General features: G+C 40.6%; 1 protein-coding gene across 2 annotated transcripts in view; it reads right to left on the bottom strand.

Moving 5' to 3' along the window:
* RPS6KA1 (ribosomal protein S6 kinase A1) overlaps nucleotides 1-26345 on the bottom strand; it is a 93600-nt gene that overhangs the window by 26354 nt on the left and 40901 nt on the right. Inside the window, exon 1 of one of the 2 annotated variants that reach the window (XM_075195777.1) lies at nucleotides 105-261. The exons of the other annotated variant lie outside the window; for it this stretch is intronic. Coding sequence (XP_075051878.1) covers nucleotides 105-146 — 42 coding nt within the window. The 5' untranslated portion in view covers nucleotides 147-261. Of the gene's footprint in view, nucleotides 1-104; nucleotides 262-26345 lie in introns of those variants that run through there. 2 annotated transcript variants of the gene reach the window in all.

The raw sequence follows: 26345 nt of genomic DNA, 5'->3' as shown, positions 1-26345 counted from the left end.
AGTATTTTATCCTCCATATTTACCAAAGGGTTAAACAAAAAGCAGAGGCATATTCGCGATATACATACTACAGCAATATCACAGGCACACCACACAGAACTTGCCTCTTTCATCTTTGTTTTGGGTCGAAAAATCTGCCTCAACATCTCTAGACCGAACTTTGAATCATCACTTCTCTCCCTGTTCTATCACTCTGCATGAAAGGTGTAAGGCACTGCAGCAGAGCAGGAGATACGGAATGCTGAATGTAGAAAGTAGCAACTGGAAGTTTCTTCAGTTGAAGGAAGACCATAAATAAAGAAAAAAGGGAAATATTGCAATTTCCTCCAAAAAAGCAGAAACTACAAAAAAGGTCTTACATCAGGAGGGTGTGTATAAACGTAAATGTGGAGGGCCGAAAACAGGATTGCAAGGGAGGAGAGTGTAATAAAAAGAAATCAGTAAACGTCAGAACAATAATAAAAGGGAATCTATCTAGGTGATGGGAAATCTATCTGCCTTCCCACAACCTCCACTCTGCTTGTCCAGTTTCTTACATATCATTGATGCAAGAGACTATATTAATATCACCACTGCTTTTAGTTCAAACTGTGATAAATGTGACGGGGGAAAAAAAAACTATACAACGCCACAAAGAGTAGTGCAGATAAACTTTAGAGTAAGACCAATTTCAGCTAGGACCTGCAAAGGATGTAACATTCCTACCTAGAGTCTGCATATTGTCACCAAGAGAAAAGAGGGAAAAAAATTTACGAGCCAAATCCTAGGTAATCCCACGGAGAAAGCATGACGCAGGCACACGACAGATACAATGACAGACAAATTGTAAACATACAGATGCTAACACAATCACAACACTCATGAACTATTGTCCTATTTAAATTCAATAGTTATAATATCCTCAAAGTGTCGCCAGAAATTAAAAGGACACACGTCTTACAATAATCTTTCCTATATTTCTTCCTCCCTACTTCTATTAGCTGTAGACATATCACCCAATCCAGGTCCCCCTCACTTCTCCCACGCGCATATATCTGAACGCTCCCGAAATTCAGCAAACCTCAAACACATCACCTGTCTCACATCTCTTTCAAAGTCCTTTAGATGTGCCCTTTGGAATGCACGCTTTGTTTGTAACAAACTTACCTCCGTACACGACCTCTTACTCTCAAACAACCTCAACCTTCTGGCAACAACAGTAACATGGCTCATGCAATCAGACACTGCCTCACCTGCAGCCCTTTCACATGGTGGTCTCCGTTTCACCCACACCCCCAGACCTGGAGGCAAACAAGGAGGTGGGGTTGGACTACTTCTCCCCCCACAGTGCACATTCACAGTTCTACCAAATGTCCCATCACTCACATTCACATCTTTTGAAGTATAAACTGTTAGTATTTTTAACCCATTCTCTATGTGTGTTGCCGTCATCTATCGCCCCCCTGGAGCCTACCAACAATTTTTAGAACATTTCTCTGCATGGCTCCATCACTTCTTATCGTCTGACATCCCCACCATCATCATGGGTGATTTCAACATCCCTATTGCTAATCCACTTTCCAATGCTGCTTCAAAACTGCTCTCTCTAACCTCCTCACTTGACCTCTCCCAGTGGATTGAATCCGCTACTCATCAGGATGGCCACTGTCTTGATTTTGTTTTGTCTAGACTATGCTCAGTTTCTAATTTCCTTAACACTCCTTTCCCCCTTTCGGATCATCACCTTATTAGTTACTCGCTCACTCTCAGTTCTTTAACCTCCCTGCTGTCAAACACTTCCAAGCCTCCTCATACCTGCAGGGATATTAACTCTATTGATTTTCAACAGTTTTCCTCCTCTCTCCAATTTCTACATTTTCCTCCCCCGATATGGCAGTTCCTCATTTTCACCATACCTTAGCAACTGCCCTTGATCAAGTGTCTCCAGTGACTCTTCATACTTCGTGTAGACTTTGCTGCCAACCGTGGCACACTAAAGTAACACAAAATCTACAAAAACTCTCTCGTAAAGCAGAACATCACTGGCACAAATCTTGTACCTCTAATGATATCAGTACATATACTGCTATCTACCACACCTATCGAAATGCTCTGAACAAGCATACTTCCAATCTCTCATCTATGCTCAGGCTTCTAACCCCAAACGCCTTTTTAAACACATTTAAATCGCTTCTCAATCCTCCCACCCCAAACCCTCCGACTAACATCAGTGCCCAGGATCTTGCCTCCTATTTCAAGGACAAGATTGATAAGATCATATTTAAAATGGTATCATCTCCCTCGACTAGCAATCAGCTCAATTCCTTCCCAGCATTCTCAGACACTGTCTCTTCATTTGATCCCACAAATGAAGAGGAAGATTCTACTCTCTTCTTATCTTCCTACTCTACCTCCTGTCCTCTTGATCCCATATTCTTAAAAAATTGGTAGTTCCTTGTCTCGTGTGCTCATTCCACCTCTAGCTAAAATCTGTGATCTCTCTCTCTACTGGTTTCTTTCTATCACTATTCAAGCACACAGTGATTACTCCTATTCTAAAAAAACTAAATTTCTGACCCAAACTCTCTCTCAAATTACCACCCCATCTCTCAGCTCCCATGCCCCTCCAAACTTCTTGAGAGAATTGTCTATACTCACCTCACATATTTCCTTTCTGCAAACAACCTATTGGATCCTCTTCAATCAGGCTTTCGCTCTCAACACTCCACAGAGACTGCGCTGATCAAGGTTGTCAATGATCTGATCACAACTAAACCTAAAGGCCATTACTCTCTTCTAATACTCCTGGATCGCTCTGCTGCATTCGACACTGTTGACCACTCTCTCCTCATACAGACGCTACAATCCCTAGGTCTTCAAGACACTGTCCTATCCTGGTTCTCCTCCTACCTATCTAATCGCTCTTTCAGTGTTAATTTCTATCTACACCACTTCTCTTGGAAATCTTATAAGCTCCTTTGGATTTCAGTATCCTCTCTATGTGGATGATACACAAATTTATCTATCCTCTCCTGATCGCTCACCATCTGTATTGTCTCGCGCTACTGACTGTCTTTCTGCCATTCATCTAGGATGTCCTCTCGCCAACTCAAACTCGATCTTTCAAAAACAGAATTAATAATATTCCCATCCAACAATAGAAGCTTCCTGACTGACATTTCTATTTCTGTTGGCAAAATGACCATAAATCCCACCCCGCAAACTTGCTGCCTAGGTGTAATCCTTGACTCGCAACTATCCTTTGTTCCCCACATCAACTATATTTACATCATGCTGCATACATCTAAAAAAACATTACCAGAATACGTACATATCTCACACAAGACACTACAAAAACTTTAACTCATGCACTCATCTCCCGCATTGACTATTGTAATTCCCTCTTTACTGGTCTTCCCAAAATCAGACTTGAGCCCCAACAATCTATTTTGCACGCAGCGGCTAGATTGATTTTCCTTGCAAATCGTTTTTCATCTGCTGAGTCACTGTCGGTCTCTACATTAGTTGCCTGTTTCTCAAAGAATCAAATATAAAATTATTCTACTAACATACAAGGCCATCAAAAAAATTGCACTGACATACATCACTTGTCTCAATATCTCCCAATTAGACACCTCCGTTCTGCACAAGATCAGCGTCTCTCTTCCGCTGTCATTACTTCAACCCATTCTCGGTTACAGGACTTTTTCTTTCTGGAATTCATACCCTCGCACCACAAGACTTTCCTCTAGTCTTCAAACCTTCAACAAGCGTTCAATGAAAACCCACATCTTCAAACAAGCTTATAATATTCCTCTACCACCCTCTTAATTTCCCTAGGTAAAACGGACAGATAAAAGTTAAATTATAATAACAAGCTGCTAACATTAGATTTATTAATTGTAATTCTTCTTTTGCAGATATCCACTGGGCAGAAAAGTGTGCACAGTGTGGGCCATATGTGAAAAAGTGTGGACATTCCTGCAGCTGTACCTCAGATAGTCTGTTGTAGTAAAGGGGGTAATAAGATGTAAATTCATCCCCAAGGTCATCATCATCCTCTGTAGCTATATGCAACATCCAGATGTGATTCTAACATGGGAGCAAATTGTTTAGACATGTTCTGTATAGGGATTTGTTAATACACAGAAGGACGTAGCTGTGTGTGGTAGAAGATGATTCAGACAAATGTGTGAAACATGCTTCGTCACCAAGGCCAAAAGGAAATTGGTGAAGTACAAGAATTAGATGCAGATTTTCTGAATATATATATATATATATATATATATATATATATATAATCTATCTTTAATGTAACTGCAGAATGTGCATATCCTGTGCTCCAAACCACTGAGAAGCAACACCCCTCAAACCCTCCTTTTGCTCACCCCATATATATATATTTAATTTTTTTTTGTGCATGCGGATGGCCACGAAACTGCCTACTTTCTGCTAGACAACAGGGGATATAGGTTGACAGAGCAAAACGTTCCTTACCAACATTTCCACCCCTCGATTCTGCACTTATCAGCTTAGGCTGATAAGGCGTTCGAGCAGTTTTGACTTTTAAGAGGTTGACCCGCTCTTTATTTATTTAGTTATTTTTAAACAGGCAGTGCAAGGTCTGTGCTGATGATGATCATCTTACACAAGGGTGATCGTAGCTGCAACAGATACATCTCCTCAGAGGCTTATCTATGGCTGCTGTCTATTCTACATAGTACGTGAGGAGCGTTGACATACGTGTTTTGTAGCCGGGCCCTTCACTACATGTTGAGAGAGACGCAAAGGGAAATATGTCTCAGTCTGCATACAGACAAAAAAACGTACTCCTTTTTACCATGCATACACAGTACAGAAAAGAGCATTTTGCAGTTCCATATCAGATTTATGTCCAAGTTTACTTGAGCCCCTATTGCTACGTCTATCTAACATAATATAGATTTGAAACTATTTAAAATGAAATCATAAAACCAACATCACATGCTATAAAGGCTATCTAAGTGCTTCTATGATAGTGCAATCCATAATTGGGCGATGAGGTCTCATCACTGAACAGGACTGTCCGGTGAATATGTTGTTTTGGTACTCCAATATCAAACTGAACTTGACCAATACTCAAATATTATTATTAGACTATGTGATCACTTCTGTTTACATGTAAGAACATACACTCAAAATCAGCATAGACATACATTTTATTAGCAAACATAAATGCAAAGCATAATTTGCCATGTATAATTTCATTACAAATACTGAAATTATTTTAAATAGAAAAAAAAACCCTGTACAATAAACTTTGAGATTACGCTCTTCTACACTTATTATCCATTATTTTAATGCCATCAGTGCAGTACTGAATGATTATTATGGGGGTTTATATTAAATCACCATCTCCATTATTCTCAGGGCCGGTGCTAGGGTCCACGGCGCCCTAGGCATTTTTAAAAAAGTGGCGCCCCCCCGCAAAAATCGCCGCCCCCCGCAAAAATCGCCGCTTTCCTCCCTCCTCTCCTTACCTTGTCTCACCACCGCCGCCTCTCTGCTCCGTCTCCTCCCCTCCACTCACTGACACTAGTAAGTGGAGGGGAGGAGACGGAGCAGAGAGGCGGCGGTGGTGACAAAATAGCCTCTCCCCCCCCCCCTCCCCGTCCATCTAAATGCTGTACGGCGGCCGTGACAGGTATGGTCAGCGGTCGCCGCACAGTTTTAAAGTATTTTAGAATTCTGTGGCGCCCTCCAGAGCCCGGCGCCCTAGGCAAGTGCCTAACCTTGCCTAATGGGAGCGCCGGGCCTGATTATTCTAGATGTATCAGTTAATACTTCCTGTTGTTGAGGCACAGTTTATTGCATGTTTTCTGATTTTCAAACTCCTCTCATATGCCGTTAATTAGGAAACTCTGATAGGAAAACTGATAACTGATGTATTACAACCCCACCTCTTCAGTACATGGATTTCAAGAACTCCTAAAAGAGCAAGGTTACATGACAGGCCAGAGAAAAAGGAGGGAACAAAACTGCTCCTGGAGTCTGGAAAACATCCTGCAATAATAATTCTCTTCATGTCAGAAAGGAAAGTTTGGAGAACATTCAAGGACAGAATTGATCATGCTTAGAATTTCCTTCTGAACAAAATGATGCATACCTGCTGGATGAAGTCATAACTGTATGATCAGATATATATATATATATATATATATATATATATATATATATATATATATATATATATATATATATATTATGTGTAAAGCTGACAGATCTTACATAGTTGGTTATTCAATACTGGAAAAGTAAGCTATTAGACCACATTGCGACAATGCAACAAATAATGAAAACATAAATTGTAAACAATTGTTTGACTGCTGTAAAGAAACCTCGCGAGAGCACGACATAATAGCAACACGACAAAGCAACGAATCTTATTTTCTAAATAGAATTTTTGGTCTATCTACCAAATAATTTGCCAATATATAATAACTGCTACAAATTACAAATCGGACCCACGAAACACGAGGTGACCCTTCTTGTAGGTTATAAAATGTAAGGATACAATTTAAAAGTCAAACTAGATAATGCTGATAATAGCCAGTCTGAAATATAAATGTATAGACAGCAGTTGGTTGTAATGTTTCTAAAACAAAAATAAATGTTATTTTAACTAAAAGCAAGAATCTTCTACATTGGGGATGCCTGGTGGCAACCAAAGGCTAAAACACAATACAATACAATAATACAAGACCTTTTCTATTTGACAACAGTGAGCGAGTATGAGGCCTTAAGCACTGCATCTATGTGTGCCACCGTTTTTTGCTTCTTTTTTTTTTTTTTATCGCTAGCACATTTTCTGTGTGACAGCTATATAGAGATTCAATATTCGCCTTTTACAAGGAGGCATTAAGTTACCAATCTTTTGGACACTGCAAATATTCCAGAGTATTAATGTCGGTGTAAACATTCTTTCTTCTGGCAGGAAGCTTATAAGAAACTCCACATGACATCTTCAAGCTGCCTGATTTCAGTACATTGGTTCTGAATGAGTCAGGTGCTAGATAGCCAATGTGCCTTAAAACATAAAACATTTATGCTGGCACCTATCTGCCGCAAATGGGCACAGAATGCAGTCTGTCAAGGAGTCAGTTATAGCAGACTGGCTGGTCACTGTTTGAACAGCAGCTTTACCTGGAAAAATATATTGTATAAGAGATTGAGGGTCCCTTACAGTTTTTTATTCTGGGGCCCCAAATCCGAATCCTGACTTTTTTTTATTAATAATATTTCCTTTGAAGAGCTCCAGTTGACAATTACATTTTGCAGAATATTGAGCGTAGTTGCATATTTATCAGAAGGAACTCTGCATACGCAGAGGTTTAACCGATGGTCCTAGATATTTTAGGTCTCAGCTTATTGTGGTAACAAAATTGCATGATCTTTATTCGCAGCATTTCTTACTCACATTCTGTCAGACTACCATCAATCTCATTTATATTAACATTGGGACAATGAGCGCAGTACCGTTATTTAATTTATTTGAAAGCACTAGTGCTTTTTCCACACCCCTGTACGGTGGGTGTGGGGTAATAATATAGTTTGTGATAATAAAGACACCACTTTGTGTTAGTGCACTGCGGGTCCCAGCAAGCCTAGGCATGCCCATTAACAGTTTGGGCATGCTGGTGTTTGTAGTACTACAAGCACCAGCATACCCATGGTCACCAGGGCATGCTGGCACTTGGGGAACCACAAGTGCCAGCATGCCCTCACTCCCAGGGCCCGCTGTGAGCCATAGTGCCTCAACACAATATTTAAATAAACCAGTCACCTTGCTTTACCATTAAATTTATTGAAAAATGAAAAACTCCAGTAATACTTGCGTTCATCTGTATGGGATTCAATCTTGTAAGCTTTCTTATGGATCCAATCATGTAAGCTTTAACCCCAAAAAATATTCCAAAAGGTCCGTGACTGTCCCAGTAAAAAACAAAATAGAAAATATTCCAAGTGTGTAAACAAAAAAGTATCATCTTTTCTTGCAGCTTGAAAAACACAAATAATCCTCCAGAACATGCTTGACAAAATAAATAACGACGTAAACTAGCTCCTACATTGGGGAACTCATGCTGCATAATGAAAAAAATTACAGCTGCTAGGTCTAGTTATAACCTGGGACTTTCCCAAACTATCACTTTTTCATTATGTGGCAGGAGATCCACAATTTAGGACTAGGATGCGTTGTTAGAAGGTTTTTAATTTGCCAAACATGTTCCGGAAGAATATGTGGGTTTTTGTGGGTTTTTCAAGCTGCAAGAGAAGATGATTTTTTATTTTATTTTATTTTTACACACTTGGGGGTAAATGTATGAACATGCGGGTTCTTCAACACCCGCGTGTTTGGCGATTAAATTTCAAGCGGCGCTGCATTGTAAAGGGAAACTTCCCTTTACAATGCAGTGCCGCTTGAAATTTAATCGCTGAACACGCGGGTGTTGAAGAACCCGCATGTTCATACATTTACCCCTTGGACTACTGACTAGGATTGCAGCACTAGGGTTAATCTGTTTGGGCCACGTTGTTTTCTTTAAATTAATTTTTTCACTGTATTGTGCAGCTGGGTCCAGCGCAAGCCCGAGCTGGATAAGGAGATACGGCTGAAAACTTTTTAGTGCGCTGAAGGTTGACTTGGACGTGCCCGCACAGGAACACCCTTACTGTAAAACGCCTATGTGGATCTGTCCATTCTCCACTCCGTTCACTCCACTAAATCGTAGGCTGTAGTAAGTGCAATATTCATTCCTAGATCTTCTAGTTCTGAGCATGTGCAGAGTGATTCTGCGGGGAAAATATGGAAAAAGACTGCAGATGCGCTCCATAATGTTTAATGTTGACATGAGACAGATGGTAGGGGGTGGGGCAGCCAGTTTAGCTGCACTCAACTTATACATACGAGCAAAGGGGGCATGTTATTTACTAAATGGACAAGAAACAGATATGAGATATGAGAAAGAGGATAGAGGACACTCACAATCTTGCAATTTAGATGGGGTGGAGGGCTACCACATGAGCTTGAAGGACTGGGGTAAAAATTATTGATAAGATCTGATAAAGGCAGTTCCAATAATGTAAGGTTGGAGAAGAAAAGTCCATTGTGGGAGTAGAAAGGTCCATTGTGGGAGTAGCAAGCCTGGCTAGGGGCACCAGACATGATGGGGCAAGAAAAGGTATTAGACTGTGGGGAAAGAGGCCATGAGGGGTAACAGGACAGGTCTGAGGCATCAATTCAAGAGGAGGGCAATAAGAGTTGCAGGAAGAATCAGGTCTTGAATAGAATGGTGTCTACTATGGCACAGGGGCCTTGCTGGGGCATAATGTTAGTGGAGGGGTGTCTATTAGTATGCCAGGACCTAGATGGTGCAGCGGTCTAGGATTTACGTACAAGTTTTATTTGATCCAATTTTAGAAATTGTATAATAAATGTATTTTATTTTAGCACACCTTAATTTTTAACAATTATATAACACATTTATATTTTAGATAATATCATTTAGTGCTAGATATATGTTCTGTTTGTCTGTTTTATTTAGTTTAAGGGATTTGCAATTTCTCTTTATGCAGTAGCGTTGCAAGAAGGATACATATTGCAGTGCCAATTTGACTTTGGTTTTGTCCTGCATGTAGAAAGTAGACCCATCACAATGTTTCAACTCTAGGCTCACTAAGCCCTTTAATCAGATACTATCTCCAGTAAGAGTGAATTCTATGTTGAAATATTACAGATCAGTACATCCCAGCTACTATGACCTCAATACTCAACATGATCATAGTACCATGGCCTTATCTGTGTGGAGTTTGTATGTTCTCCCCATGGTTGCATGGGTTTACTCTGGGTGCTCCTCCCACACTCCAAAAACATAATGCATATATACATTTGTAAGGCGCTGCGGTTATCCTTCAAGAAAAACTAATGCTGCAGCTCTTCAGAGACAGATCTGGATCTGTCAAAAATACAAAATAACATACCAAACAAGAAAGAGAGCAAAGCATCAAGCATATTAAAATTACAATTTATTCTCAAGTAAAATTCGGATAAGACATATAACCATATCAAGTTCAATATTGAAATAGACGCTGATCGCTAATATAGTAAGCAAGTCAACCATCAATCAAATGAAATGGCCAGAAAAATGATTAATATGGTACCATATATAGAAAAATTGCCGTTATCAATGTCCATTCACAAGCAGGAGGATTAGATATTGATGGAAGTATTGTGATCCTCTTAGGCCAATGTAATAGTGGATAATTAAAGAACCTGTATCAGTGTCCCAATATTGAATGCACCGAACAGTGCAATCAGCACTTATAGATATTATCAGGTACTTAGCTTATCTTCATAAGCCCATGGATTCCAAGCTGCCATAAGAGGTCCTACTCCACGGTCTCCAGTAAGGTTTAGAATAACAGCTTAAAGTGCGCTGTTCAGTCCAAATCAACCCCGGGGTTATAAACTGGCCACCACCTGGTTATACTCTGTGAGTATCAATCCTAACGCGTTTCTCGGCGTGCCGCCGCTTCATCAGAGGTAGATATAAAATTTAATTTAATTATCCACTATTACATTGGCCTAAGAGGATCACAATACTTCCATCAATATCTAATCCTCCTGCTTGTGAATGGACATTGATAACGGCAATTTTTCTATATATGGTACCATATTAATCATTTTTCTGGCCATTTCATTTGATTGATGGTTGACTTGCTTACTATATTAGCGGTCAGCGTCTATTTCAATATTGAACTTGATATGGTTATATGTCTTATCCAAAAACATAATGGTAGCTTAAAAGTCTGCTATTAAATTGACCTTAATCTCTCTCGGTCTTTGTGTGTGTTCGGGAATTTAGACTAAGCTCCAATGGGGCAGGGCCTGTGAGTTTTCTGTACAGGACTTTGGTATAAGTAGCACTATATAAATAGCTGATGACTATGATAGTACATTACTGTAATAAACAATTAAATTAAAGTATTTTCATGTATTAAACAAGAACAAATTTTGAGAAACACAACCACCATACAAGTAAAACCTGTATATTATATATCTATATGATGTGAGAGAAGGGAAAAGAAAGGCAGGGCAGTTTGCACTTTTCATAATGAATTGTGTTTTACTCATACTTGTCAACTCTCCCAGAATGTCCGGGAGACTCCCGAAATTCGGGTCGGTTTCACAGACTCCCGGGAGAGCTGGCAAATCTCCCGCATCCCGCAAGTGTGGGGCTAAAATGACGCGATTCACCGCGAATTGCGTCATTTTGGCCCCACCCCCACGATAAAATGGCATATTTGTCGCGGGGGCCAAAATGACGCGTTTGGCCGCTCCCCGCTCCTCTCCTGGATACAAGTTGCCAAAAGTAGGCCAGTATAGTTTTACCATGGGTTTTAATATGAATAAGCCATTACCTCCCGATTCCATCAGATAGCTGAAGCTCCTCTCGCATCTTTAGAACAGTGTATTAATTAAATAAATGAGATTTTGACATAGGTTAAAAAAAAAAGCTGAGAATGCAGTAATAAGAATAAGTAAGTCTGCTATGCTGTCAGTCAGCCTTTGTTTGCTGTTATAGATCAGCATGTCACCCAAACTTGGCAACCTGCTGTATGGGAGTAAAAGCATAGTAGGCATATTTAGTTCAGTATTATGACTGGATCACTTTAAATAAATTTATAACATAAAAGTTATTTATAACAAAATAGCGCAGGGCGCTTATTTATATAATTGCAAATGTACTTATTTTTGATATTGTGTGTACTTTGGTAAAGGAAAGATCTTTATTTCTGAGACCAGGGCAAGAAATTTGTAGGAAACATTCACAGCAACCCTGATCAATCGGAAGAGGTCAGGGGTACCAGCCCAGGTACATCAGTAACGGGGTACATTAGCAGCTTCAATTACACAGAAGAAACCCGGTACTGGATGCCGGTAAGGAGTCCAGTGGTGGCAGAATTTTTAAGCCCCTCCTACTGCGGCTAGAAGGCGCATTTAGGATAACGAAAGGGAACAGTGGCAAAGTGAGTCCAGCCGGTTCCCAGCAACAACAGACAGGGTGGCATAGGCGGTCCATTCTGTCACAGATTTCTAGTGGCAAGCGGTGGGATGACCCCAGGCGGCTTTTTGTGCACCAGTCAGGAGAGCAGAGTTATTCAGGAGAGGAATAACTGCAGCCAGGAGAACGAACATGATGTCTAAGTAGAGTAAAATGTCCAAGGTGGACCTCGAGATACTGTGCCAAGCAAAGAAGTTAGAAATTCCTTTCACAGTAACAAGGAGCAAAGTGAAAAAGGCACCAACAGCCTGGGATGCGCAGTATGGGTCAGCAGTTGAGGAAGCTGACTGCAACAGTGACCAGGAGGTGTTGTTAACTCCAAATCTAGAGGTACCTGCAGTAACATCCCAGAACACAGCACCTGTTTCCAGCAACAGTCCCCTCCCACAGAGTGAACCAGTGATGCAAGTTCAACAGCGTGATGAGGGTAACTTTTCTGTACTAATGCAGAAGCTGTGGTCCCTCAGAGACAAAACAACTAGGGCGGAGCGGTTGCTTATCATCAAATTGTGGAGCAATTGGTGGGCACTGCTGCCTGCAGCAGCCCGTGAACAGTCATCTGCTGTGCCCCGATTGGGCTCTCTCCACTTTACCAAATTTGATGACACTGTTGGAGATATTGATGGACATTTGCAGGTGTTTGAAATGTCTTGTAGTCTCCATGACTTGCCCAAACAGGAGTGGGTAAAGTATCTGGTTCCCACGCTACAAGGTCGTGCAATGGCAGCTTATCGCGGTGTGGCCCCAGAGGACTGTGCGGACTATGACGTGGTAAAACGGGCCCTCCTTAAGCGCTATGATATTACCCCAGAGACCTTCCAGCAGAAGTTTCGGTATTTGGCTAAAAGCACCCATATCAGCCATGAGGAATTTGCCAAAGAGTTGCGGCAGTTGGCGTCAGATCCAGTAATCCAACTTATTGCAAAGTCCTGGGAAGAATTAGTAGTTCAATTTTCAGAGAGCAATTTCACCACCTGTGCGCACCGGAAGTGAAGGAGTGGTTATTGGACCGTAGTCCAGGATCCCTGGAAAATGCGGCCCAGTTGGTGGATCAGTTTGTGGCAGTGAGGTCACACTGGCAGAAGCGCCAGGTTAACAGCCAACCACATAGGACTGTACAATCAGGTGGACACTCCTCTTCTACTCACCTCCAAAAGAAAGTACCTAACCCTTCGGGTACCATTCGCCAGCCACCGCCCCATCCTGTCCTTGGGAGTTATCAGAATCCACCGGAGCGTAGGCTGGAGAAGAAGTGCTACAACTGCGGGAAAAGCAGTCATTTAAGGATGGACTGTCCCACAGCCCCAGCACCCCAGACTCCTGCCCCTAATCCACGTCCTGGGGCTGTTTCCACCTCTGCCAGCACAAGGGAGTGTGGCATGTCTGAAGGTGACTCAGCGGAGAGAGTCACCTGTGTGTCCAAAAGACCCCCCAAAACATGTGGAGGAACCTGCAGCTGGTCCAAGTGGAACCCCTGCAGGGAGAAGGACTGAGAGACTTAGGGGCATCCATAACTGTAGTGAGCCCCCATCTTATTGATCCTTCTGCAGTATTGCAGGGTCGCACTGGCAAAGTTAAAGTGGCAGATGTACTGGAGAAGAAAGTGCCTGTAGCAAGGTTGTATCTGGACTGGGGAGAGGGTCAAGAGTTGCGAGATGTTGCCGTTATGGATGGCCTCCCAACTGATGTGAAATTGGGCAACGATGTTGGGGGTGAAATTATGACCACATTTCTCAACTCTAATACCCAGAGCCAAGCTGCTAGATTACAGTCTTTAGGATCTACACCTGTACAACCCAACCCAGAGGAAAAGTCCACAGCTGCTAGACAACAGCCATCACCAGCAACCTCAACTTCAGCCAGCCCAGAGGAAAAGACCACATCTGCTATTTCTTCAGGAAACAGCTAGCCCTTTGCCTCTGAAATGACTACGTCCCCTAGCAATGCAGAGGAAGTTACCTCTTGCCAGCCTGATCTTGTGGTGGTGCCCGGTGATGCTCCTATCTCTAGCATCATGCCAGCTCCAGCAGTGAGTATAGCTGACCACAGTAACCCCCATCTGACTGACCCCAGTAACCCCAGCCTAGACCCCACCCCCCTGGTGGTACCATGGGGCTTTTGCGCGCAACTGATGTCAGTTGCCCATGATATCCCTATGGCGGGACACCAGGGAAGAGATCGAACACTGAAGCGCCCGACACAGAACTTTTTCTGGCCGGGAATGTCGAATGACATCCGAGCCTACTGTAAGTCCTGTGATGTGTTTTAGCATCTTGGGCGCCCTAGTGCTCGTGCTGCCCTCAGGTCCTTGCCAATCGTTGGGGAACCTTTTCAGCGAGTGGCTGTGGACATAGTAGGTCCCCTGCCCTTGCCCAGTAGATGGGGGAAGAAATACATCCTCACTGTGGTGGACTACGCTACCCGGTATCCAGACGCTGTAGCTCTGTCCTCCATAACAGCGGAAAAGGTAACAGACGCGCTGTTAGGAGTATTTAGCAGAGTAGGGTTCCCTAATGAGATCCTAAGCGATCAAAGGACACAGTTCATGAGTGAACTGGTCCAGGGTCTCTGGGCAAAGTGCGGAGTGCAGCAGCTCCGTACTGCCCCCTACCATCCTCAGAGACTAATGGACTGTGCGAGCTGTTCAATGGCACTCTGAAGCACATGCTGCGGGCATTTGTAACCTCGGAGGGGGGAGGGGGACTGGGAACGCTACCTGCTGCACCTCCTGTTTGCTTCTAGGGAGGTGCCGCAGGAGTCTACCGGTTTCTCCCCCTTTGAACTACTATTTGGCCGCATAGTCCGTGGACCACTTGACCTGTTCCAGAAGTCTTGGGAAGGGGAGCTACCCACCCAGGATGTCTTTGTGGTCGAATATGTGCTGAAGCTCTGAGATCGGTTAAAGAATCTCATGGGCTCGCGCAGGTTAACCTAGCGGAAGCGCAGGCAAAAGAGAAGACTTGGTATGATCAGGGCGCGCGTGCCAGAGTGTTTGAGATGGGGCAGAAGGTCCTTGTTCTGATGCCCACGAGCCAGAACAAGCTCCAGGCAGCCTGGACTGGACCGTACACGGTAGGCAGCAGCGGACCCACCACGTAAATATGTTGAAGGTATACCACATGCGTGTGGAGTCTGTAGCAGCGGTTTGCCGCTTACCGACTGAGAAACCAGGAAGTTATCCACTACCAGACGACCTCGCGGATGCCAGAGGTGAAGGTAGTGTAGAGGAAGTGAGCTGGGATGAGCAGTTGAGTGCCCACAAGAGGGAACAGCTTGAGGCAGTGCTGTGGCCCTTTGTGACTCCGTTCAGTAAAAAGCCCGGTCGGACTTGGTGATGCACCATGTGGACACTGGTGAACATAGGCCAGTTAGGCAACGCACTTATCTCACCAGAGGCCAAGGAAAATATATACGAGGTACAGGAGATGTACAAAAAACATGTTTATTGTGTTTGCGAAAAGGGGTAAATTTTACAAATCTATCCTCAAGCATAAATCTACTCATTCTTACACTTTATACTCAGCTACCATAACACATATAAGGCTCCAATGGTTTGAACTGTGCAGTGCAAAAAGCTGTTTGCACTAATAAGTTAAAACCCACCATTTGGTTTTGGCTTTTTTTTAGCATAAGCTTACCTACAAAAAGTAGACTTAAAAAAAACAAAACAAAACACATTCATAGTAGTAATAATGTGCAAACTAAACCTTATATTCCGTATGCATTCCTTTTACACACAGTCTGCAGTTAGTTGTCCTGTAATTTCTGGGAAAAACAGGTGTGGTGGCACACCTTTCTGTACAAACATGCAGTGACTCTTACACTGACTGTTAAGGTGCACTGAGGGCAAAGTAGAACTTGTATGTCATGCTAACCCATAATTTGCTGTTGAGGCAAGTAATAAGGGATATGAAGAAAAATCACTAGGAGGCTAAATATACACACAAACATGTCACTATCTTCACAGGTGTGACAATGGTTACTATGTGTTCCTAATACTCCTGTCAGAACCAAAACAGTTTACATAAAACATCTGGTGATACCACTCCCATCCCACTGTCCAGCAGAACACTGAGGGGTCCCAAATATCTGCACCACCCCCTTTCAAAATGAATTTCATCATATATTAGATTAGTAATGGCAGGACAATATATTGCTTAGTTATTGAATTCTACATAGTAATTTGATTTACAATTTAAAGCACCCAACTTGACAGGTACATCATTCAGCATGCCATCAAGCATAAGCTCATAGCAAAATGTTAAACATGTCTGAAAATGCTTATGTGTTTCAGAATTTGGAGAACTTTCCCGAGCTATTGCTCTGATGCGGTCATTAGAGATCATATGCAAAGAGCTAAAATGCAGTGTGCTGCTGAGCCAGAGAGGCTGAAAACTCCTTTTGGTGTGTGGGTAGGAACCATTTCTACAAGCACAATCATGTGACCTTATGCCATTTAAGCACTGCATCAGTGGCACTAATGAACAGCATTTCATAATTTGTTAAGTTGTCTTCTTGATCTACCAATTTATGAAACTGTGGCTCAATTTGTTGTAGAGTGCATTTATTTACGACGCTACTTATAGAATGTTTCTTGTTTGTGTTATGTATTGTCAGGTTATACTTCCCAACGATCCCATTTCAGGTGTGACAGTCCCAATTTGTTCTGATTGGTGGGAAAGTTGGGCGGTATTCTGTTCACCGCTACACTGCATGGCCGAACAGCAGTGAACAGGTGTCATGTGCATCAGTGCATGACAGTGAAGGCTCGCCCCTGGGGTGTTGCCACACCACAATCCAGTCATGGCTATGCTTCCATCTTGATAAATCATGCCCCCATTCAGAGTCAGAACTACCATTGATGCAGCAGGTGCCATGCACCAGGGCCCACGGAGGTAATTGGGCCCACTGCATGGCAGATGCAGAGAGTAGGAGGCCCCGGTTCCCTCCTCCCTGCAACTCGCTAGTTCCACCTCTGCCCCCATTGTACCATGGCCATGCCCCTGTCCCATTTCTGCCTACCCAAATGTTGGGAGGTATGTTTCATGGTTATCATTTTAGATTCTGATTTAAAGCTGTACAGTAGTTGCCAGGAGCCTTGCCAAATTCTGACATGGATTTTCCAATGAGAGACAGTTTGTGGTTCCCAACTGGCCAATGTGGTAAAAGTAAACAATATTTACAGTAACAAGAACTTAACTATGTACTGCATCTCTACAGCTCATTGCCAGCATTGCTGAGCTTACACAGAAAACTTTTTCCACATTTATATCAGGTTGCAGACAACTAAGAAGACTGGTCTTTGTCCCTGTCATGTAATTTTAACCCCTGCAGCATGCTCTCTGCTCTGCAGTTTTACTGTATCTTTCATGGCAGTCACCATTTGTATCCCAATACTTCATTTATTTTTTTTTGAAAGGCTCATTCATATAGATGTGCTGAAAAAAATTGTAAAAAACACATGAAAGTTAATCAGTGCTTTTGCATTTTTATTGAAACGTTTAAATGAAACTTTCAGCCTCCTATTCTACGGTGCACTTTCAACAATACAATCTACTGAACTGGTACGCGTTCATGTGTGAGAAATAGTGTGTGCCATACTGTCAAATGTGGTATTGAAGTGACAGAATGGTGGTAACCCACAATTTACTTTAATTTAATCTATGATTAATGTGCTTTCCATGCATTTACTAACATGTGAAAGCAGAAATTAAATAAATAAATGAAAAGCATATATGTTAGAAGTCTTTTAAATGCTCACATTGCATAAACAAGCAAACTGTCTCTACAAAAACCACAAAGTCCATCCACCACGAAGTCCTAAAACTCCTTTAAGTTGATTGTTCCACACAAATGCAAGGTGAAATTTGTAATGCAAAAAATAATGTATGCCCCCTTGAATCTCCAGCAAACACTATTGTGTACCCTTTGATCAGAGGGAACAATCCCTATTTTCAGATGTGTTTCTACCATATTCTCATACAGAAGACTATACTGTACTTGGAAGACATACAACTGTGTGTGCACCTTCAGGCAGACGGGCTTCTTTGGTTGTTGTCAGACTACAACATGCTATCAGAGCTGAGAGTCACAGCTTGCCTATCGGAGATAAGATTGCCTCATATTACAGTTACCAATACTCTTGATGAATATCTTTCAAGGAAATGTTAAAGAATTCCACTTTTTCAAAATATAAAGCCAAGTTTCTGGTGCTTACTACATAAATGTTACAGTAACACTTACTGTAGCCAGCAATCAAATTTGTTATAATTCTATAATACTTCAGAAGCCCATCACAAATCTAAATCTCCCTGTTATGTAAATAGACTATTTCAGTTTAAAGTCTGTGTAAAGACTGTACTAAAAAAACAGGAAATTAGGTAATGCATGTGTTGGCAAAATCAAGAAGTAAACTAGCCTACCATACCTAAAATATTTACTACATGTTTCAAAGTAGACCAACTCTTCCATGGCATCTTAAAAAGCTGTATCTGGCTCCTAACCAAATGTGACTGGTTTCTGAATTCAATGTAATTCTTTCCACTTGGGGTGCAAAGACAATAAAAAAAAAAAATTAAATAAAATTTAAAAAAAAAAATCGCAGCTGATACACAACAAATAAATAACTCACCATGTGACAAGTGGGACATAATAGTAAACTCAGCGATATATAGAGGACATCAGATTAAACTAGGCATGGTTGGAATAATGCAAATACAAACTTGTGAATCCTGTGCAAATCTGGAAACTTTCACAAGAAAAAAAAAAAAAGTGTAATGTTAGGTTTCATCAGTGATTTTTAATGAAATCTCTCAAATGAATATACCTCTGTAATGCAGACATGATATAGATATTCTATATATATATATATATATATATATATATATATATATATATATATATATATATATATATATATATATATATATAATCTGTTTGGGTATTTAGAGGGTTTTGAACAGTTTATTAACACAGGTATATACCACAACGTGCAGTCCAGTATCCAGGGTTAAAAGCTTGCTGCTCTTTTTGCTTTGATATATTAAAAAGATGGTTGTGTTTAAATGTAAACAACCACTTGAAACAAGTTGTATACTTGTTTTGAAAAACATCTTGCTGGATTATCTTCTATGGATTAAAAAGAAAAATATATTTTTTTTAAATAGTTGCTTGCTTCATTCGTTAAAAAGTGACAATTTGTGAAATCGTATTTTTGTTTTTTAAAAAAATTATGTAGCCTGCAGGTGTCACTGTTTCCACGGTTTTTGTTTTTTTTAGTGAAATAAAGAGCAATGTTAAATTAATTTCCACAACAGTTGTGATGCTACTACACCTAAGAGACTGGCTGGATCTGTGTAAGACATAACCAACATGTTTTCACATGGCTAAATCTGGCATCATATCCGGTGTCATTTTTTTGGAAAGCAGTCATGCTAATATATTGGAAGGCAGAGCTTCTCCATTTAATATCACTCTGGAATGGGGATGAAAAGGCAAAGCAGTCCAGATAAGCCTAAAGCTTCACAGATCTAAATATGAGCACCTTGTGCAATAACATTGCTAGGCTCTGGAATTATAAACCCAGGCATCAAACGCAAAAAGGTCTGTGCCCCAGGGCATTTTTAAAATGTGATTATTTCTTTTAAATGTAACTTACAGTAATTTATTTGACTTATTAAAACTGGTGATTCACTCCACACCAGTACTGCGAAAAAATAAATAGAAAGCATTTTATCAGTGTCTCATGGAACTTTATACTGCATGCATGGTATGAATAGCTATAAATGTGAGCTGCAAAACAAACTTTTTCAAATCCTAAGAGGCCACTAAACATTCACCAAGAGATATCCATCCTGTCCGTAAGAGTTCTTCTGTTTAATTCCTCCCTGCAGCATATTGAGCATGTACAAGTGTCAGATATCTTTTGCCAACAGGACAGCCACCTCCAATAGATCATTTGCATTATACCTGAAGCAAAAGTTTCTAGATCAAGGACATTATTTATAAAGTGTTTTTTTTGTTGGTTGTTTTTTAAATTAGACTTTCAGCGATTAGCCTTCAGGATTTAAAACAGAAATTTTACTCAAAACCCAGCGTGTGGGGTTGGAAATATATTTGCCAACCCCTAAGTGCCAGGTTTTGCCTTTAATAAAATTTCTGCTTTAAATCCCACCAGCAAAATCGCAAAAAAAACCAACAAACCATTAGTTTTGTGAAAAAAAACCCCAAAACCTGGACATTGTCATGAGACTTTACTAAGAAGGTGAGATTTGTCAGAACTATACAAAATATACATTTTCATACAATTTTCTTCAGCAGCTTTGTTAAAGTACCAATAAACTCTCAAAATTAAAATCTCAATATAAAAATGCATGGATGTAAAATACATGATTCCAATGCAACTGGCAAGGTTAAACAAAGCATTATCTCCACTACAGACTGCTGAAACCAAAAGGTCATATTTTTAGGACATGGAATGTGCAATGGGTTTCGATGCATGTTAATATAAAAAAATATATTGTTATGTCATTCACTTAAGCGGCTGCAACTGGTCCATATACATAGAAATCCACACCGCAGTTCTGCAGAACAAGTTTACAGGCCTGTCATTCACTCTGCTGGCATGAGAAGGACCTTGCTGCCAACTGCAGGAAGGGTCAGAGAAAGCATGCACTTATTTAGTGTAGTGTATAAATATTTCAGTGATCTCAGCTCCCTAATTTACAGCCTTTAGTTATAATAAAATAGATTAGAAAATATTCACGCTTCAAATATAAAAATATTTCAGTTTAAATTTAGTTATTAGATCTAAACATTGCTGCACAAACCACACTATTTTTGCCACCAAGGTCTCAACAATGCAATGAGTGCTAGAGAACAAAATTCACTAAACTGCAAAATCAGAGATAACATTTTTTAATTTCTACAGAGTCAGCTAATCCTCAGCCACCAGGGAAATAACAGACACGTTTTGGTTTTCTAAGATGCCATCTATGTTTACCCTGCTTTAACTTATTTAAGTATCTTATTAAGAAAACATGACTATATGAAATCATGTTTACAAAACATATTACAGTCAGAAAAACTTGCAAAAACTACAATTATGAACTAAAAATATATTTCAAAGAAAGGATGAATGACAACTTCAAATGTGTTTCAATCAAAAGATAAAAATCAAGAACTGTGCCACAAAAATTGAAATGATATATACACATTGTACAAATCCCTTGTCTATGGCTACAGTATACAACCATTTAATTTTTTAAATCCTTGTTTCCTTAACATTTCCAGGAATAAAAATCCCTTGATTTATCTTGAGTTTCCTGCCACTGAAGCAGTGGTGAAGGAGGTGGTAGCCTGTAATGATCCAGTAACCTGATCACATAAAAGCTTTAAGTCACCTCCTGCTGTGTGGAGCAGGACAGGAGGAGGAGAGCAAGATAGGATCAATATTCATCAAAGCTCCCGTGCTTTCATCTAGAGACAGACACTGCAGCTCCTACCCTCCCTCCAATATACCACACACAGCAGCATTGACAAACATTGTCACATAAGTGCTTGGTGGTTCTCATTCTCCTGTTATATTCCTCTACAAGCCCAGACACAGACAAGCACGCCTTTCCTGCAATGTTGAGAAAGATATGTGTTGCCTAAAACCAATCATTTTGTGTTCCAGCCAACAGAAGAGCTAAGACTTTGCACTGAATAATGCTGAAACATGTAATAATAATTAATTTTGTAGTATCCTTAAAATGCATAAATTAAGACACTATACAGATTAAAATGATAGAAAGTCAAGATGATTTTTTGGTAAAAGATAAAAGTTAGAGTGTACTACCTCCTCACTCAAATAGACGCAGCTGAAAGCACATTAAGACATCAGCTTCTAGAATGACAACCACTTTAAAGGGGATAGAAGTGCATGACGAACATATTTAACTAAGAATAAACCACTTTATTTTTTAGCTGAAAATAACAAGATTTACATGGCATTGAATCCAGTATATTGTATGTAGAACAATTGGTTCAGTTAGGGCTCATACACACTGGTGTTTAAAAACTGCTGCTGTTAAAAGAATAGGCAAATCTTTAGTGCTTAATTCAAAGGTCTTTAGGACACTGTCCTAACCTTGTTGTCATTCTACCTATCAAACAACTCCTACAGAGTTCATTTCTCTGAAACCACCTTCTCTCTATTTAGAACATCGCTGCCCTTGGTCCTAAGCACTGCTCTTCTAGCTATACCACTTGTTTTGGAAAATGATAAGCTCCTTTTGGTTTCAGTATCACCTCTATGTGGAGGACACCCAAATGTATCTATCCTCTCTAGATCTTGCACCTTCCGAGTTGGCCGTCATTACTGAATGTGTTCTGCTATTTCAACTTTGATATGCTCTCCACCTCAAACTCACTCTTTTCAGACTATAAGATTAACCTTTTCACCAGCCAATATAAGCTTACCTACCTGACATCTCTGTTTCTGCTGACAAGACAAACTCTACCCCCCTCAAGCTCACTGTCAAGGTGTCATCCTTGACTCAGAACTGTCCTTTGTTAACACATGCAATCTGTTTTCAAATTCTGTCACATACTGTACATCTAAGAAATATTTTCCACAACATGTACACATTGCACATAACATACTTCAAAAACGTTTTTTCATGCACTCATTTTGCAATCCCCTTGTTACTGAGTCATCCCCTAACCAGGCCTTCACCTCTACACTTCATTGTGAATGCAGCAGCTAGACTAATTTTTCATGCCAAATGGTCTTCTACTGCTGATCCGCAATTCCCTACATTGGTTACCTGTACTTTACCAAATGCAATATAAAAAAAATAATTATATTGGATAATATACAAGGCCATAAGTACAATTGCACTAACATACATCTCACTCTTTTCAAAATATCTCTCAATTTAATCCACTTTGCGCCTCTCATCCTCCCTTCATTACCTGCTCCCATTCCCAGGTACAGGATTTATTTTTGGACTGCAGCTACTCTGTGAAATTCCCTCCCTCATACAAGACTACTCTCCCATAGCCTTCAAAAGTTCCATGAAAACACAGCTCTTTAGGAAAGCATATCAACTTCCCTAACCACCTCCCTAAATTCCCCAGGCTATTCTACTGTTTACCCACCCTTCTACATAGTTCACACATATTTACATTTGTTTTCTATACTCATACAACCTACTAACCCCCCAAACCAACACTACTACTGTGTGGATGGGTGCACCTCGTTTTTGCAATGGAATCTGGTTGGAGCAATATGCAATCGGCGACTCCTAGGGCTAGATTTACTAAGCTGCGGGTTTGAAAAAGTGGGGATGTTGTTTATAGGAACCAATCAGATTCTAGCTGTCATTTTGTAGAAGGTACTAAATAAATGAAAGCTAGAATCTGATTGGTTGCCATAGGCAACATCCCCACTTTTTCAAACCCGCAGCTTAATAAATCTAGCCCCTAGTCTCCTACAGAAGGGAAATTTGCAAGCAGAGACCTCTTACCACTTTTTTTTATTAATGCCCAGTCTTGTTTTATTACTGCGTTTATACTAAACTGTCAAGCATTGTGCTGTATGCCGTTCTATATAATAAATGCTAACAATGATTTAAAAAATAATAATCCTTGTTTCTTGTCTTAACTTTTAACCAAGAGTTTGAAGTGTGTTCTCAAAGCCTTCCTGCAGCATAGTGTACAAATATTTATACAGGGAAATAAAAAAATGCTATAAAAGCAAAAATCTATTTAAATAGAAAAAAAAAGAAAAAAAGAAAAAGAAAAAGAAAATATTTCCACTGGAGCCATAACTCATGACTTTCGACTTCCAAAACAGCAAGTTAGTTAGATTTTGTTTGTAAGGATCCAGTCACACCAACGTGTTTCTGATCCGAGCCATTTTGGTGGCAGTTATAATTTCGACAATGGAAAGGTCGTCAATTAACCTGCCGACATTAATATGTTGGTAGGCTAAATGCCAGCACTTCCATTGTGCGGACAGGTTGACAATGTCTATTATGTGATTGGCGACATTCACAACATCAAAAGACCAATGCCGGCTGCAATACCACAGAGCCACCGGGATTGGTCTTATAATGTCAGCATTGTGATTAGCGACATTGTCAACCTGTTAGCACAATGGAAGTGTCAGTATTTAGCCTGCCGACATGTCTATGTCAGCAGGTTACGTGCAGACATTTCCACTATTGGAATTAGGTACCCCACACATCCATTTAAGGAGTCCTCGTTCACTATTACCACTCCATTCAAATCTGTGCACGTAGCATTTTGGTTACATGGTTGACTTTTAGGTGTGCTCTGTGAAAATGCATGCTCTGCTTACTAGAAGGATCAAACATATGTAAGCTACCTCAGTTTATTCCTTTGCAATCCATGCGTGTATTGCTCTACTCAGATCACGTGTTCAATAAAAGAAGGCAAGCAGAATGAATGTCTAATCATGGACACCAATGCAAAATTTATACTGCAGGATTGCACAGATTGTAAAAATATACTGGTAGGTTAATTGGTTGCTAACAAATTGACCCTATTCTGTCTGTGTTATGGAATTTAGACTGTAAGCCCCAATGGGGCAGGGACTGATGCGAGTTCTCTGCACAGCGCTGCGGAATTAGTGACGCTATATAAATAAATGGTGATGATGATGATAGAATGAATTTAAGCTTTGCTACTCCTTATACTGCCATGCCCTTCCTCTACATGCAGTTTATTTGGGGTAAGAAGTGGTAAGGTGAATGATATGTTACAGCAAACTGGGACAATTAAGGAGGGTGGGGTGAATTACAGGATAGTAGTCGGAGGAGAAAATTAATTACGTGAAAAGGGGAAAGAATGAATTACAGCAGAGGGTGGTTGGAAAAGAATATCAGGAGAGGGAGAGTCTGGAGGATGGGAAATTAATTACAGTATACATTATATGGACAAAAGTATTCGGACGCTTCACCATTACCTCAACAGTTATTGTAATGACATTGTATTAAATTACATATACTTTAATATGGAGTTGGTCCCCCTTTTGAGGCAATAACAGCTTATACTCTTCTTGGAAGGGGCTTTCCACAAGATATTGGAGTGTTTCTGTGGCAATTTGCGACCATTCATTCTGTAGAGCATTTATGAGGTCAGGCACTGATGTCGGACGAGAAGGCCTGGCTCACAATCTCCATTCCAGTTCATCCCAAAGGTGTTCCATGGGGTTGAGATCAGGGCTCTGTGCGGGCCAGTCAAGTTATTCACAACAAACTCATCAAACCATGTCTTTGTAGTTCTTGCTTTGTGCACTGGGTCATGTTGGAATAGAAAAGGGCCTAACCCAAACTGTTGCCACAAAGTTGGAAGCATAGCATTGCTCAAAATGACTTGGTATGCTGAAGCATTAAGATTTTCCTTCACTTGAGATAATGTGCCTAGTCCAAACCCTGAAAAACAGCCCCATACCATTACCCCTCCTCCACCAAACTTCACAGTTGACATAATGCAGTTAGACAGATAACGATCTCCTGGCATCTGCCAAACCCAGACTCTTCCATCTGATTGCCAAACAGAGAGGTGTGATTCATCACTCCACAGAACACATTCCCACTGCTCCAGGCCAGTGTCAGTGTGCTTTACACCACTCGATCCAACGCTTGGCATTGGTCTTGGCGATGTGAGGCTTGCATGCAGCTGCTCAGCCATGGAAACCCATTCCATTAAGCTCCCGCTGCATAGTTTTTGTGCTTAAAATTATGCCAGTGGAAGTTCGGAACTCTTCAGCTATGGAATCAGAAGAGCATTGGTGACTTTTACGCACCATGTGCCTTAGCAGTCGTTGACCCTGTTCTGTGATTTTATGTGGTCTTCCCCTCAATGGCCGAGTTGCTGTTGTTCAATAGTGCAAATAAAAACATTCTATGGGAGAGATTTAATTCAAAGTAATGTGCCGCTCATTTCTAATAATTTCTGTAATTTATATGGGATGAAGGTACATACACTCTTTTCAAATGCTTCACCCTGCATATGACATGAACAGTAATAGGTAGTCAAGGTCTGATTTATTTATTTTTTAATCTCCAAGAACAATAACTTAAAACTAACCTAACAAGTTTACAATTACATAAATAATATACTCGGTCACAACCAGTTTCATGTCTATTCAAGAATCCATCCAGCTCTTGCATCATCAACGTTATTGCAAAACAGTCTCATTTTGAGGGGTGTTAAATTTTATAGCAGAATGGGAAAGAGGCCATCTCAACCATA

This window comes from Mixophyes fleayi, chromosome 2 (genome assembly GCF_038048845.1).
Source record: "Mixophyes fleayi isolate aMixFle1 chromosome 2, aMixFle1.hap1, whole genome shotgun sequence".
NCBI classification, from domain to species: Eukaryota; Metazoa; Chordata; class Amphibia; order Anura; family Limnodynastidae; genus Mixophyes; species Mixophyes fleayi.
Note: the sequence above shows the minus strand (reverse complement) of the source record. Positions and strands in the feature narration are given on the sequence as shown.